This window comes from Pyrus communis, chromosome 2 (genome assembly GCF_041283825.1).
Source record: "Pyrus communis isolate YQ-2024b chromosome 2, ASM4128382v1, whole genome shotgun sequence".
Taxonomy (NCBI): Eukaryota; Viridiplantae; Streptophyta; class Magnoliopsida; order Rosales; family Rosaceae; genus Pyrus; species Pyrus communis.
In genome coordinates, this window is record NC_142566.1 from 3,819,626 (window position 1) to 3,837,907 (window position 18,282).

The 18,282-nt window shown below is 38.1% G+C and overlaps 2 protein-coding genes across 4 annotated transcripts; one reads left to right on the top strand and one right to left on the bottom strand.

Annotated features, from left to right (window-relative positions):
* Positions 1 to 2,052: 2,052 nt before the first annotated feature.
* On the bottom strand, positions 2,053 to 9,446 carry LOC137747560 (ABSCISIC ACID-INSENSITIVE 5-like protein 2). 3 transcript variants are annotated; one of them, XM_068487691.2, is made up of 5 exons: positions 9,216 to 9,446; positions 8,140 to 8,198; positions 7,255 to 8,058; positions 7,096 to 7,167; positions 2,053 to 2,279 (listed from the first exon to the last, which is right to left on the bottom strand). In XM_068487691.2, exons 2-5 carry the CDS (start codon positions 8,140 to 8,142, stop codon positions 2,199 to 2,201), a joined length of 960 nt encoding a protein of 319 aa, XP_068343792.1. In that variant the 5' UTR covers positions 8,143 to 8,198; positions 9,216 to 9,446; the 3' UTR covers positions 2,053 to 2,198. The 3 variants fall into 3 exon arrangements, with proteins under 3 accessions (XP_068343792.1, XP_068343791.1, XP_088537956.1); XM_068487690.2 differs by having other exon boundaries at positions 7,255 to 8,198; positions 9,216 to 9,354; XM_088681830.1 differs by having other exon boundaries at positions 2,053 to 3,933; positions 7,255 to 8,198; positions 9,216 to 9,354.
* Positions 9,447 to 12,197: 2,751 nt separating this feature from the next.
* LOC137748480 (SUN domain-containing protein 1) lies at positions 12,198 to 16,558 on the top strand. Its single transcript, XM_068488638.2, has 2 exons — positions 12,198 to 13,423; positions 15,952 to 16,558. The coding sequence occupies exons 1-2, from the start codon at positions 12,359 to 12,361 to the stop codon at positions 16,249 to 16,251; spliced, it is 1,365 nt and encodes a 454-aa protein (XP_068344739.1). The 5' UTR covers positions 12,198 to 12,358; the 3' UTR covers positions 16,252 to 16,558.
* The last annotated feature ends 1,724 nt before the right edge of the window (positions 16,559 to 18,282 follow it).

Here is an 18,282-nt window from a genome sequence, read left to right on the forward strand (position 1 = left end):
ATTAGTTAAAAATGATATAAGGTTTAATTCAAGATATAGAAATAACAGATCTATTCTACGTAAATACAAATAAAGGAGATTTGGGCAAGATTACAACCTTGTCGGGCAAGGTTCATCCTCTTATAGACACCTCTCCTTGTATTTGACAATGATTGAAATCTTGGAAAATGAAATATAAACAAGGTTTACTCAACGGATTGATACTACAACAAAAAGAATGGTAGTAGAGCTTCTAAAACTGGACAAAAGAGAGCTTTCTATGGTAGACCTGTGACTTGAAAGGGACAAGGGATGAACAAACTAAAGCTTTTTCTGATTTCACTGTTGAGTGTATTAAGAGTTGCTTGATTGATTGGTTGAGAGAGAGACATATGCTTGTGCCCATCATAGCTTTTATAGACTTCTTTAGCCCGATTGTCCAAGCCTTCCCTTTTGGTGATGCCTTCCAGAGCACTGTGAGTCATCATCAACCTTTGCTAATTACATACCCATGCCATGGAAAAGTATATTTTGCTGAGGGTGAGTTGCCCTCTACTACTTGTCACTTCTTACATTGGCATGTTGCCTATTAGCCGCTAGAAATGGTTTTAAATTCTTCTTGAGCTGACACATGTCCCAACCTAATTCCTTTCTGATTTTTGCATGTTGGGCCTTTAAATGTATTGAGCCCAACTTTAAATATCCACCCAAACACCAAAACACTGGGGAAAGTGAAGATTGCTGCTTGGCGGAGTTGCTTGGATGCGTTACCAACAAAAGCTAAACTAAGGCATCGGAAGGTCGATGTTGACGAGTTGTGTTTAGCGTGTGGACGACGGGTTGAAACAATAGAGCATGTTCTTCGAGATTGCTCCTTTGCTGCTGCCGTTGGTTGGCAGGGTTAGGCTTGAGGATTAATGTCTTTGGTCACCTAAGTATAAAGGCTTGGTTGATACAAAGTGCTCCCTCTTTTCCTGTGGCGAAGTTTGAACTACTAATGATTTTATGGAACCTATGGGAGACGCGGAATGAACTGTTATGGCAAGGAAAGCAACTCCAGTTGAGCTCGTTATGAATGTCGAGGAATGGTTGAAGGTTTATAAGCACTGGCATGGTCAGAGAAACCCTCGCACTACCAGTATGCGACAGAGATGGGTAGCTCCCAGTGATGGTTGGCTTAAGTGCAATTTCGACGGAACGTGGGGTTGAAAGCTCAAAGAGGAGAGGCTTTGGAGTTAGTTGCAAGGGATAAGGAGGGTTCCTTTGTGGCTGGGATGGCTGGTAGCAGCGATTGGGTGGCCTCTCCGCTGCTTGCTGAATTATTGGCAGCGAGGAGAGAGCCACCAGTTTCTGCAAGGAAACTTCCCTGCAGACGTTAGACTGGTGTTCGAAGGAGATGCAGCTGCTGTTATGGCACTTCTGGATGGTGTTTTATGAGGTTCTTCAGAGCTTGCTGTTTTCTCTTTACCGCAGTTGGACCAACACGCTGCGGCCATATTGGCAGCCGCTCAGATGCAATTTCAGAGACAAGGCGGTGACGGTGGCGGTGCGGCAGTGCCAGAATTACCCAAGATAAAAATGTGATGAGGCCAATGTTTTCCGTTGAAAAATATTGGTTTCATACCCTATGGGATTTCAGAGGTCATATTTTTCCAGGAATTATTTTTGCCCTAACTTCTTCATAAACATCTTTTGGGGAGAATTGACAATAGAATAGTGACTCATATTCCTTATAAAACCAAACACGGTTTCTTAACTTTCCGATGTAAGACAAATCTTAACATCCCCACAAGAATCACTATAGCTCCAATAAAAAAAATAATACTAGGTACACCAAATGATGCGGTACCAATCAAATTTGTACAGTGAAAACCTGAACATGACGCTTCGTGCCAATACTCAACCCCTGATGCCAATGAGTCATCACTTTACCATCACCAGATATATTTGTACTACGAATTAGACTTACTAGAAACAGAACCCAAACCCGAACCCCATGGCTAAGAACGGGTGTGGACTAGTTCTATATGGCATGGGTTGCAGCAGGCAGCAAGAGACCATGAACACAACAAATTCGAAAACACAACACTAATATTTTCTGGACAAGTCTTAAAGACAATTGAGTAAAATGGTTCGATGAAAATTCCTAACGCAACTAATGTCACAAAGAAGTGAAAAGAAAGGAAAGCACAAGCAGCAGATGCAAATAGATACAAATTTCAGAATGGAGATGATGTCGTTCTACGAAGCTGGTACTTTGGCTCCGGAGGCGGAGCACTCGGCAACACCTTCTCTTGCTCCTGCAAGGACAAAAAGTAAAACGAATAAGATATCTATTATACAAAAAATTGATACTTTATTTCGTTCTTGATTTAAAATTTAGAAAATTCTCAAGCCTGGTCTGAAAAATTTCTTTATTTTCAACAATATTTGAAGAATGGAGGAAGGACAAATGACATAGAAAGATGAGAGAGATGAACAAAATTTGCATCTCTCTTCTTGGTCTCATCTCCCTCTCCCCTCTTTCATTAGTTGATAATCCATATAGCTTTTCGATCAAAACCATACAAGGTAGAAAATGAGCAGTTAATCAAGGCGTTGTCTCAACGTCATGCAAAGTCAAGAACAAACTAGGCAGCAAGTTTTCTACCAGCTTGGAAAAATAGAATGCAAGTTGAATGAAAAGTGTAGATAACGAAAGGAGGAAGTAGATCCTCCAAAACAACACAAGTAGACAATGAAGTCCAAACTACAGATGAAAATTAAAAAGCGGGACATCTGAAGCACCAATTTTTTTAATTACTTTTGTGAGGAGAAACAAACATTTTATTAAATAAAAAGTCCAACAAATGTAATATTGGCTTCCAGACTATCGTTTTAAGGTACGATTCAGTTTGTTCTATTTGCTGCCCACTTTGAGTCCTCAATTAAGTTAAAGTTTCTCCGCTCTCTCTTCCATACTTATTCCTAGGAACTAATTTTAGTTAACACATGTAGAAATGGGTTGCATCACTGACAACTGGTACAAGAAGGCCCGAACATATGGATAATCCAGTCATATTTACAATTAAAAAATTGGTGGCATGTCAACCCTTGCAAAGTATGCCACTCACAAGGATTTTGAAACAATAATCCCTTTCAGAATCTACATTCCAATCCTGTTAGAAGATCCCGACAGACATTAAACCCAATTACATCCCCTTACACCAACTTTCCCCTCTCACTTTCTCTTGCACTTTCATCAGAATAATTGGACAAGCAGTCTTTCTTATGGCCAAACTTACAAAGAACCAAGTGCTCCTCAAAGGGATATGACTAGACATATTAGGATGCTAAATACTCACACCCATTCCCCAAACCTAAGGCAAAGTTGAAAAATAAACCCAGACACACTTCTACACCTCATCCACAATCACCACGTTCCAAAAAATCATGCCATGTCCAACTTTGCCCTAGAACTTAAACATTCATTAGAAACTAGGAGTATCTGCTTGTCAACAAAAGCATTGTGAGAGCAAGAAACAATCCCAATATTCAAGGTGGAACTAATAGTAAGAACATTCATCAGCCACTACACAAACTACAACCTAAACTTACAATGCTAAAACTCTAAACTACTAACTCTGGATCATAAGTCTTGAAAGCATGTCAGTTAAAACATTGATAATTACATAATCATAACATCCTGGAAAATTCAATTGGGGGTACCCAACAATTTACTCAGTATTAACCATGCACCTTATTTTCCCGAAACTTCCTATCTTTACCATTTGAATAAGCTTAAAAGAGCAAAAATGAAAAGAAAAAAAAAACTTTAATAAAAATAAAAAGAAGTCTTCCCTGCCCGGAGGTGAGTCCCCCGCTGGGACTTGTCTCCCAGCAACACACATTAGGGTTGCAGGGAGGCCTGCCGGCACCAAATCCAGAAGCAGAAGCAGTTTAGTATTTGTTTTCCTTTCAAAGAAAAAAAATGTTGTTTAGAGGGTAAACAGTGATTTTGGAGTTTACATAATAGAAGGTCGGTATAGTATGCATTGTAGCGTACCTATAGATTTTCCCAACATTACCTGTAACAAAACTCTAATTTATGGGGAAAATAGTCATATACGGAAGCCATCCGGACATTAAAGTATGATCAAGTATCTAAGCAAGGTAAAACCTTATCTAGACATTCAAACTATCTCCTCAATAATGCCACTTGTAAAGCTGTTTATAATTATCCATGAATTAATGCTCATGAAAATCCTTGAGGAAAATCCTACTCATGCACAAAATAACTGCGTTAAGAAAAGGTATCACCCCGTAAGTTTAACACTATTGAGGAAAAATCCTCTTCACTAAGACAACCAAATCATCTACAAACAAATGCGATACAAAGTTGTATTGGTTATTCTAATTACTAGCCTTAAAACATGCAATAAACAAGTGTGTGATGACTCAATATCTTCGAAATGTTTAAATTAGTTGGTAGATGGCTTTTCCTGGGCAGTTACATTTGTATCAAACTCTCTGCAAATTTTGTAATAAGTTAGCTAACTAATAGCCACATGTAAAAGAGTGGGTGAAATGGGATGAGCCCCCAACCCCTTTAAGGTTATATTGTGCTATATATACCATTACCTTTATGCTGCTTCTTTTTTAATCCTTAGGTTGAATATCATCAAATTCCATTTAGCATTTATATTTAAACCTCATTCATTTAGACTCTTAGATTGAGTAATTTATACATGTACATCTGAATTAAGTGAGTACATGTGCTCAAATTATCAAACCTGATGAGGTACACTGAGATGCTAGGAGTACCAAAAGAACTTACAACATAACCCTCAGTCTAGAGCTTCACACTTCATCCTTTCAAAAATATATGAAATCTTCTGCCACAACTGTGCACATATCTGGTGGGCACACAGTGACTGCTATGATCTACTAGTCAAGATTGCAGTTCCGATATAATGGGTTATGTAAAATCAAACTTCAGGGTGAAAGACCCCAACCAGTGGAGGCACTGATTTAGGATAAAACTTGGTTTAGCCTTAGCATCTAACAACCAAGATTCCCTTATATTTGAACATAAGTCGAGGGCTCTACCAAAATCCATGCTTAAATTTCACCAGGATATGAAGTTTCATTCATGAGATTGAGGCAAAGACTGTTACATACTCCAATCTTCTCCAGGAACTAGGAAAAAGTACAAAAGATTCTTAACCGCCCATATGTCAAGGATTCTACTTTAGGTCCTAAACCCGGGCTCAAATTTTGCCTGGATATGAAGTAATATTCACGATATCACAAGGCAATTACTGTTTTCCTATTCAATAGAAAGGATCATATTCACAATCTGTAGGCCCTAGAAAGGAAGTGGACTCCAATATTTTCTAGGAAGCAGGAAAGAAAGAACATTACATTCTTATCCATTATAAACTCACCCCCGCCAAAGTTTTATTTTGTATCATATCGTATTTATCACTTCGTCTCCAGGTTAATTAGGGCTATTTGTCCTTTCTCAATGTTAAATGGATGCTACGAGGGTCAATTAGTGGTTTACTTGCAGGATGGCATGGAAACTTCACGGAAAATGTAAAAAAGGAATTGGAGAGTGACTCCTGTTAGGTGTTTCCAGCCCATGATAAGTTGTCCTAAGTCTACAAGGAATTATAGTCTTAGAGGATTAAATTGTTTTCCCAATTGGAGTTGTTTGCCCAATTGGAGTTAGTTTCTCAATTGGAGTAGGATTCATAACTAGATTCCAATTAGGATTAATAATCCTTATTGAAGAAGACCTTTATTATGTCTATATAAAGGGGCTATTGTACTAGTTTTGAATTGAAGGGAGCAAAACAATAAATTGTATACCACTCAAGGGATTAGAGCGAGAGAATATTGTAAACTGTGTGCGAGAGAAAAGAAAAGAGATAGTGTATTTCTTGTTCTTGTTCTTGTTCTTTCAGGTTTTTCGTCAAGTCCTAGTTCTAGAGATTTGGCAAGATTATTGGTTGTACTCATTATTGATATAGTGTGGCTGTCCCGTGGACGTAGGCACATATTGCCGAACCACGTAAATTCTTGGTGTTATTTATCTTGGTTATTTGTTTTGGATTTCCGGAGTTTGTTCTATTTTTCCCATTCTTAAACGCAATATTCTCGAATCTCAAGAACTCCTCCATGCATCTTGCTTAAAAGGAAAAGTCCAGCTATTGAAGGGGCAAAACACTCCTTAAGGAAGACAATTGTGCAGTCCTTAAGATGGTATTGATGAATGAACAATTTAATGTTCTCCCTGTTTCCTTCATTTCTTTCATGAGTTTTTTTGCTTTTGATGTTTCTAATTTATTGTATACTGGATAATGCCCCTTAGAATTCTTCATTCCTTCTATAGAATTTTCTTAAGAAAACAAAATCATGTTTTTCAATCATGCAGCTACCAATCTGTAATTTTATCAAACTCTACCTACCAATTGATCTGGGGTTCGACTCTCTCCCACTGTACCCACCTAACAAATGCTAGAGTTTCTCGCTCCCCAAATGTTGTGGGGTCAGGCAGGAGGGCCCAGTGATTAGTTGGGTCAAAGATTCGGACACACTAGTTTCAGAAAGAAAGAAAAAACAGCGAACAACAACAACAACAACAACAAAAAAGCCTTTTCCCACTACTTGGGGTCAGCAAAGAAAAAAAAACAAACCAAAAAAAAAAAATTACCAGCTAAAGCATTTATACAATATTTTTCAAATCTATCCTAATTCCTACATCACTGTCTCCAGAATCAATGACTCTGTCTCCGATAAATCAGATTTCAGCAGTATGCCAGTATCCAAAATCAAGAAACATAATAATCATCCATTGATGAACTTAGTTAGTGGTGCCTGTGCGTGCATGTTTCAATTACCTGCAACAGGCTTGTATCTAAATAATTAAATCTGATGCAAAACAAACAACTTCCTACTACCAAATGAAAGAAAAGAAGCCAACTAAGATTCTCTCGTTTCTAACGAGGAGAAAAGAAAGAGTTTTCGCAGTTGAATTAAAGCAAGCTACAATCATCAATCACCAATTCAAGATGTATTAGAGAAATCAAATGAAACAAATACAAACATACATCATACTAAAAGAAACCTGACCTTCTGTTTCCTTAGCCTTTCATTTTCCTCCTCCAGACGTGAAACTTTGTTCTCCAGTTCATTTGTATACGCCTGTTAACAGTTTTCAATTTTCAGCTAAAATTGCAAGAAGAAAACCTTGTGTGTGGACTTATAAACCAAAAGATATGAAATATTGACCTGCTTCCTTGCTCGCGAACGCGCAGCAGATTCCCGGTTCTTTATCATTCTCTTTTGCCTTCGCTCAACAGTCTTCTCAACAATGTCATCAGGGTTGCCTCTTTTCCTCCCAGGTGTCTGCGTATCTGATAACGTACCCATTAAGGGTGAAGGCACCGCAACTTGGTTGTCAGGATACGGCACTTCCATCATAGCTCCAGCACCTACGTGCATTGGCGGTGGTAAAGGTTGGCTTGGCATGTATACCCCCATCATACTTTGTTGTGGATGCTGATATTGTGGTTGTGGGTACTGCATCCACTGACCTTGTGACAACTGTGCTGCCACATTCGCATCAACCCCAACAAGAGGATCAGCATATTTTTTGTCTGAAGATGCTTCAGCTTCAGCAACAACTCCGGCTTTGACCAAGAAATCCTCCAAAGTCATCTCTCCCAAAGTCCGCTGTCGTTCTTGAGATTTCTGTTCTTCTTCATCTTTGCTTTGTTGAATATCTTTCCAAACCTCATCAACTGTCTTCTTGCTCAATGCACTAGTTAATGACAGGCTTGCCTGACGCTGCAGTTGAGCTTGATTGACCAGTGTCGTGCCTTCAATGTCTATACCCATGATCTGATTAGCTTCAGCACTCCATACATTTTTTAGAAGCTCGTCAAGGTTCATGCTGCTGAGTGGCTTCCCCAAGTCACCTAACTGATTCTGTACCTCGTCCAAGGTAAGACTGTAAATTGAGTTTTGCCGTGGCAAAGGCTGGAACTGTGACTGTTTGCAATTACCATCAGCCCCACCTTGAGATCCCATTGTCTGTATCCCCATTCACCAATTCTTAATAAGAAACTGCCAATTACACTGCAAGTCTAAATTTTTAAATATACTAAGCGATACCATAGCTCAGCAGCTTCAGCCTAAAACCCACTTGAGGCAATCAACCTGATATCAGAAACCTATGTCGAGAAAACATTGATATTTCAGACTAAGAATTTTCTAGTAGTTAACAACATCGTGTATGGTACAAATGCCAAAAGTAACTAAAAGAAGAATGACAACAAAGGTGAGTACACATCAACATGATTTGCAAATGAATACACACGCACACATAAATTTGAATGACGGTTTGAAGGATCTCATCAGGTCATGTAGGCATGTAATCAGTAGAGCCATAAGCTGCTATTAAAAAGACGGAAAATTTTGAAAAAATGAAAGATGCTAGATTAATGCCCATAAAATTACAGTTTAAATTCCCTTAAATGGATAAGAATAGTCCAATTTATTAGAAAATACAAACAAAAACCAACAGATTACCAACTTGCAAATTCAACTTGAAATCATAACCTCTACATCCATAGGAACAAAATTTGTTAAGAGAGAAAACAAAACTAATAAATCAGGGTATAAGCTATTGAAACCCAAATCTAATCAAGCACATATAGAGATTAAAAAAGAAAAATTTTTAAAAATCAGGGTCTAAACTAACATAGGGATTTGCCAGAAACAGCAATGAACTCTTGCATGCAAGTGATTGAAGGAGTTGCAAAGCCTCCATTTAACCCAATGCTTTCAAACGCTAAACCCACAATCAAATTCTCACAAAAGAAAAGCCCCAAAATCCAATTTTCCCAGAAAATCAAAGAGCAACACAATGAAGCATGAAAAATGAAATTACATCATTCTCCAAAAAGGAACAAAATTTCACAACATTACCTCAACACAGAAAAACCCAAATCCCAGAAATTAGATTTGCATGCAACAGAAATCAGTGTTTTTCTAACTAAAAGAGAAAAAAATCACTGACCCAATTTCATTCCCAAATGCATGAATGTCTTTCCTCAGAAAATAAAACAAAGTTCAAACAATTTTCTTTTAAAGAAGAAGAATAACTGAGAGGTCTGCCTGAATAAAGAGCATCGGATACATACATACATATATATATATATATATAGAGAGAGAGAGAGAGCACTCACTTTAGAAAGAGATAGAGAGAGAGAGAGAGCGATCTGAATCACAGGGAGAGTTTTGGGTTGAAGAGATTGTTGTTTGCTTGAGTGTTGAGGTTGGAATCATCAGCAGCAGTACTCACACATACCAACTGTATCTATTGTTGAATGTATCCAATTTGCAGAAAAACAAAACTCAAAAAGCGCAGTTGTAAGAGAGAGAGAGAGAGAGAAAGAGAGAGGTTTCTGGCTTTCTGCAAAAACCAAAAATTCCCAATTTTCATTTTATAAAATTTAGTTCTTTTTTTATCCTTGCCAGGCTCCTCTACCTGCGCCCTCATCAGTTAATTAATTATGGACTGCCAATTTGCTTGGTCCACTCGTGCCACCACAAAATCGTCCGTCTATATCATCACTCGCTTTTAGATTCGATATTAAATGTATAGATTAAATAGATATATTTTTAATGTTTTAATTTCAAAATTTGGACATCAAGTTCAACTGTAGGTACTTAGATAAGGTTGTTTGACCAAGTAGAACAAGGCTATATATGCCACCATCACAAAAAATTATTCGATAAGGTTGTTTGACTAAGGTTGACAGAAGGAGTTACATTTTCGACTGAATTTGTTCAACTTACTCTTAGCTTATGAATCATATTTGATATATTTAATTCAATGGTTAAAAAAATTAAGAGTGATAAAATTGTTTCCATTTCTCTTACAACAAGCGTTATGTCTTACATAACATAACAGAGCATTATGTCTTACGAAGTGTTTAAAATATTGGTATTGATGGAATACCAATATGAAAATTTGTGAAAATATCGATGGATATATCAATATTTATATCAATTACTTTCAATAGAAATGATAGGACTTCAAAATGAAATTTTAAGGAATGTTAAACACTAGTTTAAACGAAATATAAGAGTTTCTCCGATTTTTAACCAATATATCATAAATATTGACAAAATATGTCCATTTTAACTGAAACTTAAGAATTTCTCCAAGATAGGGTGAAATCTAGACTTCACCCCTCTTTCCATATCTTTCTTTAATTTTTTTTATATTTCCACGGAAATATTGACTTTATCGAAGAAATTTCAAACATTGATCTTATGTCACATAATGGAGCGTTATGTCTTGTGTACCGTAACGAAGCGTTATGTCTTATGTCACATAACGCTTCCATTATATTTCACATAACGCTTCCATTATATTTTACGTCACATAACAGAACGTTATGTTATACGACACATAATAGAACATTTATGTCTTACGTCACATGTTCAAATCAATTGAAAATTCTAATTATTTATTACATCAATAATAGTAATTTTTAATTGATTACCCTCAAATCAAAAACTCCAAATTGTTTATCACTTTTGAGTCGCATAGTTGAACTCAAATCTTTAACCCCCAAATTACCAAAAAAAAAAGAAAGTAAGAAGAAATTAATTTATATGGAACACATATTGAATCAACTGTTTTGGATTTTCTGACATAAATAAGAATATGCAACAAGGCTACATATCATTTCCACAGAGCGCTACTCGAATTTCATAAATAGCAATTTTAATATTAATTTATTTATTAATTTTTTTAATATAATTATGTCGTTGTTAAAAAAATTAACTATTTGTATTTAGAAAACAGCATATAATAATTGAAATTGTTTATTGGAGGACATGATTGCGGTACAGATATAAGCGTGGGAAGGCAGGCAGGGGAGCAAGAGTGCGTGGAACGAACCCAACAAACGAGGGTTTTGTCCAGTGGTGATTAAACGCTGTGGAAGAAATTGCTCCGCCCCTCTCTGTAGGCACAAAATCGAATTAAATAACTCTAATGCAACAGACAGTGGCCACGTGGCACTCCATGCTCCTTCTGCCTATTTGTACGTTTTTAGACTTTTTCAAGACTTTTTTATTTTTTATTTTTTTATGCTTTATAGATTAAATAAGAAAAACAAAATTCAACAAAATTAAATAATTATCATGTCTCAGTGCATGTGCGCCTGCAAAACTCCACTTGAAGATGGAGGAGGTATCAATGGAAAACATTTTGATACGAATTGATGTTAAGTAATAGGATATAGATCAAATTAATAATTTAATTATGATTCGAATTGGGAGACGACACTATCATGTGCATGTCTATGGTCTTACTTGTTTAATTCGTTAGGAGGACTATACGCATTCGGGGGTGGTTTCGTTGAGTTGTCCATAACACTATATTCCTCTTAATTGCATTGAGTTGGTCTAGAATCTCACTTCTGGTTTAGTTTTGTTGAGTTGGTCCAGAACTCTATATACTCTACATTCCGTAGAGTTGGTCTAGAAGCTCACTTCTGATTCGATTCAATTAGGTAGTCTAAAATCTTATATTCCTCTATATTACGTTGAGTTGGTCAGGAATCTCACTTCCCACTTGGTTTTGTTGAGTTGGTCCAGAACCCTATGTTCCTCTGCATTTTGTTGAGTTAGTCACTTCCCATTCGGTACCGTTGAATTGGTCTAGAATCCTTTATTCCTTTATATTTCGAGTTGGTTCAAAATCCCACTTGTCGAGTTTCATTAAGTGATTCTGGAATCCTATTTTTTCCTTCTATTTAGAACATGATAAATTTTAGAAGTCATTGTAAATATAAGATGTTTTTGGATCTTAACAAAAGGTAAACTACGAATGGCTTGGTCTAGTTTTATAGTACGTAAACAATCTAATTTTAAAAGTTAGATGCAACCATAAAATTAGAAGAATTCATTAGTACTACGCAATTCAGTTCATATATTTAGTCACGTCTCAAGATTAAATTTTCAGAATGTGCGACAATTATGTGTTCTACCACTACCGTTACTGTTCACTTGCCATAAACCAAATGAGGAAGGCCATTCAATTTACTCATGGAAACAGCCGGCCCAAAGTAAGAACTGGGCCGCCCAAAACCGTCGCTCCGGATCGCCCAACTTCCCCACTATTTTATTTTTAATTTTCTTTCGGATCGCTTGGCCTCCAATCTCCTCACTCCTCAATCGTTTTCAAATCAAACCCAAAATTCCCCTTTTATCTTCTGATTTTCGCTTTCCCCCGTTTTCCCTCGTTTTCATTCCTCAACCTTTCAATTCAAATTTTTGTATCTAATCCAGCAAAACCCGAATCTCAAATCCAATGTCCGCGTCGACCGTTTCAATAACGGCGAACCCGGCGACGACCCGGCGGCGACCCGTCGTGGCCGTCGATAAGAAGTCCTCCAACATCGAACTTGTCTCCGCCGAACCCCAAACCCACAAAGCCGACGACGCCGCTACCAATTCTAAAGATCTGAGCCACCACTCCATCAGAGGCGAACCGGGTCTTGACCGGTCCGCTCAACCCAAGAAAACCGGGCCCAATTCCACCATTTCGCCGCCGTCCAGTCGCCGCTCTCGCAAAACCCTAGCCGCTGATCCCAAGCCTCGATGGGTCACCGTCCTCCGAATCTTCTCCAAAAACTTCATTCTGCTTGTTCTGATTCTGGGTTTGTTTCAGATTGTCAGGAGACTCGCTCTGGGGTCTGGGGTTGGGGTTCCCATGGCGTTTACGGACTTGGAAGGCCGAATAGCGGAGGTCGAAGCGTTTATGAAGACCACTACAAAGATGGTTCAGGTTCAGGTGGAGGTTGTGGACCGGAAGATCGAGAGCGAGGTCGGAGGGTTGAGGAAAGAAATGGAGAAGAAGATAGAGGATAAAGGGGTTGCGTTGGAGAGTGAGTTGAAGAAATTGGAGGCAAAAGGTGAAGGGTTGGAGAGGTCGGTGGGCGATTTGAGGAGCGTGGAGTGGTTGTCGAAGCAAGAGTTTGAAAAGGTGTATGAGGATTTGAAGAAGAAGGTGAAGAGCAGCGAAGATGGCGGATTGGGTGCGACTTTGGATGACATAAGGGCCTATGCGAGGAATGTGGTTGAGAAAGAAATAGAGAAGCACGCGGCGGATGGGCTTGGCAGGGTGGATTATGCTTTGGCCACTGGTGGGGCTTCCATTGTGAAGCATTCAGAGCCATATTTGGTGGGGAAAGGGAGCAATTGGTTCTCGAAGAGTACGAAAAATGGGGTTCACGGTGATGCTGATAGGATGTTGAGACCCAGTTTTGGAGAGCCTGGCCATTGTTTTCCCTTGAAAGGGACTAGTGGGTTTGTCCAGATTAAGCTGCGGACTAAGATCATTCCCGAGGCTATCACTCTGGAACATGTTGCAAAGGTGATGTTCTTGTTCACTATCTAGTCTTTGCTTATTCATGTGTTGTTTCTTTATCTTTTGTGTTGGTTATGCTGGATACAATTTAAATTCTCTACAGTTTCAGTAATATGAATATTGTTTAAGATGTGTGTTGGAATTAACTCGCAGGCAATAATGTGCTAGGAACTGTGGGATTGAGATATATAGTCAAAGACCTTCACGCAATAATAGATCTATTGTAGTTACTGTTCTCGGAACTTTGACATGTTTACTCTTTTGGTAATAAGTTGTTTCGGTTATTAGTTATGCTGAAGTAAAGGTTAAACTACAAGATTCCAAACTAGACAATGAATTCTTAATTTTGAAGTATTTTAGTCAATTTGTTGGTGATAGTTGATTTTTTGTCATTTCGTACAACATGTAACTTTAAATTTGCAGAAGTTCTGTAAGGGGTTGTGAAGTAGTCTAGGTGGATTATCTTTAGGCTGGATTTTTTTTAACCTTAGGTAATATCACTTAGAACAGGCTTTTCCTGCGCATATCTTGCCCTCCCTAGACCCTGCCTTCATGGAAGCTTAATACTCTGAGGCTCTGAGCCATTTGTCAAGAGAGTTAAAATGGTTACCAATTTAGTAGAGCTATCCCCTTTTTGTTGAAGACTCGCATTCAGTAGGTCGAAAGCGTTTTTGTACTCATTTGAAATCCTTTGCTATTTCTGCTATTAGTTCGTGGGCGGGTTTCGTCTGCCTTGACTTTAAGCAATGTGGTATGCTCTTTCACAGCTTGATTTGTATGTAGATATTTGTGCTGTGTTGTAATGACTTACATGTTTTTTTATATTGTATAATCGATACCAATATAAAAGCTCAAAACATAGTGGCTTGTGTAACATATAAATCTCTAAAGCATTTTCATGAAAATAAAATTATCAATACATGGAGAGTAATCTCAAACTCTATGTGGGGTGTTGTGTGTGTGTGTGTGTATGCGCACACTTGTATTTTTAAAGATCACTAACCAGGTTGGCAAATTTGCGAATCAAGCCTAACCATTTTTTTGTGGGGTCCTTAGTCCTTACTAGTTCCACAATTGAAACCCTTTGAAGCTATGGAATGGCTTTAATTATGTCCACAATTGAACCCCTTGTCCTACTATCTTTTAGAAACACATCCTCTTAATTATATTAATATTTATAGATAGTTCCAAGTCTCCTTATTTTATGTAAGAAGTCTATTTATGTTCTGAGTGGTAGGCTGATAAAATTGAAATAAAGTCTTATTATAGTCGGGGAGCCTCTGAATTCATGTAGCAAAAACATACGATAGAGTTGTACGTGTACTTGTTCTTGTCTGTTTGCTATTATGCACCATGTTGTTTAGTTTGACTTTGACCTATAATATATGGAAATGCTTAGTCGGAAAAATATGTTTGATTTGCCAGTGAATATGTGGATGGATATCGTATGTTAGTTTCGGTAGGTGACAGGGATTCAGGAATGAGCTTCTTGTTGCTTATCGTAGGAAGGCTTGGGTTGTAAAATGTAGGCTAAAGCAGCAAGCAAATAGGAAAGTATTGAAAAGCATAATCATCTAGTTACAGACACTCGAATGATGCGGTTCATGAGGCCTACTATGAACTGGAACTTGTAATGTACCAGTGCATAAAAGATGGTCAAATAAGAATAGTTATTTTATGTGCTCGTGTCGTAAACTGAACCCAAATTCTATTGGGCATGATATTTTGGTTTAACTGCGGATTAAATTAAGAATAAGGTGTTAGGAATCAAAATTAGTTGCAAGAATGTTTTTCTTTGCGTATGCAAGAAATTAATATTAAATATATGCGATAAATTAATATTAAAACGTGATAATGTTAGTCTGTGGGAACATGTTTCTGATTATTTCTTTTACCCATATTGGGATGTATTTTGATTATACAATTATTTTTCCTGTCCTTACTGGACCAAATAATTACCTTTCGGATTAGATATATAAACAAATTTACATATTCCCTTTGTCATATGGTTTGGCATAACAAAATTGGTTGCAGATATTGTAGTTAATCCTTCCAAATATCTTTAGTTAAACATGTGGGGATTTCTGTCTTATTTGGTTACTTGGAAGCTTTGAGCGTAGACATCCATTAAGCATTTAAGCAAGAAACGAAACTGAATAGTTACTGATTCTATAACTGTACTCTGTAATTAACTTTGTTTACAATAAATTTTGGACCTGCTTATATATTACTTCCTTTACAATGCCACTCTGTAGGATTAGTTTGAATTCCTTTTATGGTTTTGGTTACTTTGTTGATTTCTATATTATTTGGCTATGGGGAAGCTTTAACATCTATTGCAATGTTGGAGTACCATGGCATGTGAACCAACTAACATGTAAAAGCATTTTCTTGTCTCCACAAGTATTCTGATTTCAGCTCACCACCATTGTGTTCTTTTGCCGATCTCTTTGTCCTTGATTTTCTTTTCTATTGTGTTCATTGATAGCGTCCTTAAAAAATATGCTAACATATTTGTTTTTATATTTGAACAGAGTGTCGCTTATGACAGATCGAGTGCTCCCAAGGACTGCAGGATCTCTGGGTGGCTGCAAGGGGGGGATAATCCAGAAGTCTATACAGAGATGTTTCGCCTCGCTGAATTTACTTATGACCTTGAGAAAAGCAATGCCCAGACATTCACTATCATGGACTCGGCAGTGTCTGGCCTCATTGACACAGTGAGGTTGGACTTCACATCCAACCATGGAAGCCCTTCTCATACTTGCATATATCGATTGAGAGTTCACGGACATGAACCAGACGTTTTGTCTATGATGGCCATGCAGCAGTAGCGTTAATGCCATTACCATATTCGTGCAGCAGCGTTAATGCCATTACCATATTCGTGCAGCAGCATTCTTAGGCCACTTCTGCTTTGAATATGAACTTATATTTTTTTCGTTTAATTTATAACTTGGTAGGTAGAAATTTGTGGTATGTTTCTAGAGTTGTCGATATCGTGTATTGTCTCTCTGATATTTTTAGTTTTTATTAATGTATTGGTAGGTGTATGGTATTTTGTCTGTGTTTTCCTGTCTATGCACCAAGTAATGAAATCAGGCACGGGTTACAGGTATAGAAACAGAGATTTTTCTTGTATATTCCGGAGTATTATTGTGATTTGTCAATTTTCGTTTTTGTGTTTGTTTCTGCTTGCTTCTTGTTCCATTGATGTGAAAGAGTACTTGACCTTGGACCTCACGAAGGCGGTTCCCCCTGTACTTCACTTCCAGGGTTGGGCGCTCCTTCGAACTTATGACAAAATTGAAAGTTTGGTGGGCAAAGAGGAACAAGGCTTGAAGTTCAAATGGCAATTGTAAAGTTGAAGGGGAGTGTGGAGTTGGTGGATAACATGCTTATAGCCATTGTAAGGACCAGAGAGCCTCTATAGCCAGATGAAGCTGAAGGCGATGATGCAAAAAGATGGGAGGTAGCGGGAGGCCGCGGTGGTGCGCAGAGGAAGAGGAAACGACACCCTTTCATGTTGGTTCTGAGAAGCCAGCCATGCTCCCTCCGGCCGGCTTTTGGCCCTAGGACTAGGATTGGACTATTTAGCACCGATCCCAAACTATATCAAAACATTGATTTATTTAGCAACTGGATAAAGTGGTTAAACATTTTATGAGTGGGCTTGTTTTAGACCATTAAAAATGAGACGCCTAAATAAGCCTTCAACTACATCTTTGATATTTTAGTGTTAATTAGTAATTGTGTAGTGGAGCATGGGTAGGTATTTCATTTTACATTAGTAATAAGAAGTTTTGACAAAATTCTAGAAAAAACGATATTGATTTGCCGATTTATATTCAGAGACGATATTGATCAATTTTTGATCGATGCTTTACTTTAAAGAGGTAGCTCAGTTTTTAGGAACCATTTATAATGCAAACTCTCTTAATGTTATTAAGACCATTTTGTAATTAATGACCTTGAACTATAGGTATTATCATTACTTTGACCACTTTATAATAAAAAGTATGTAGAAAACAAAATTAAACGTTAAATAAATAGAAGAAAAAAAAAGATGGAGGTCAGAATTGAGGAGCGGGTTCTACGGTGGTGGGACAGATGAGGGGTGCCGGCGTGTGATCCACTGCGGAGGAGGAGTTCAGCAGTAAGAGCCCCCGTTGCTCTGATAAGCCAACGGGCTTTACTCAACACTTGGGTAAAGAAATCTTCCAGCTACTCCTTTACAAGGCGGAAGGACTATATTGCCGCCGCTGTGCTTATCGACAGTGGCCGGAAACAACTGTGTGCGCGCTGGGCTTCTGGCCAGCGGCTCCGGCCTACGCGCTTCAGGGCGACCGCTTCTCTTACATACCACGCGCGCGAACACCTGTGTCTCCTGGGCCACAGTGGCACGCCGACAAGGGCCCACTAAGCCCCTCAAATGTATTCACACGTACCCCAGGTTGTCCACCTCTCAATCGCTTCCAGACCATCCTTAATGCCCCCACTTGGGTCACAAGTTCACGCGACTGAACTCGGCGATCTAATCAACACGTGTCAAGCATATAAAGAATGTTGCCCATCCTCAGCTGGTCGATGTGGGACAAAACAAAACAGATCCTCTTTCTTTTGTTTCACACATCAACGTCAAATTCTTGCATCTTCTTCCTCTTTTCTTCTTTTCCTTAAAGATTCTAAAAGAAGGGGTGCGAGTAAATGACCAAAAGAGTTTGGTAATCCACCAACAAAATCCAAATATCAAGTTTTGCCTCAAGATTCATCAGATTGGACTTAGAAAAACCTTCATGGTTAATGGGTTCCAACCTTTGAAGTATAATATCTAGATCCCTCTAATGTCTATAACTGTTTTATAT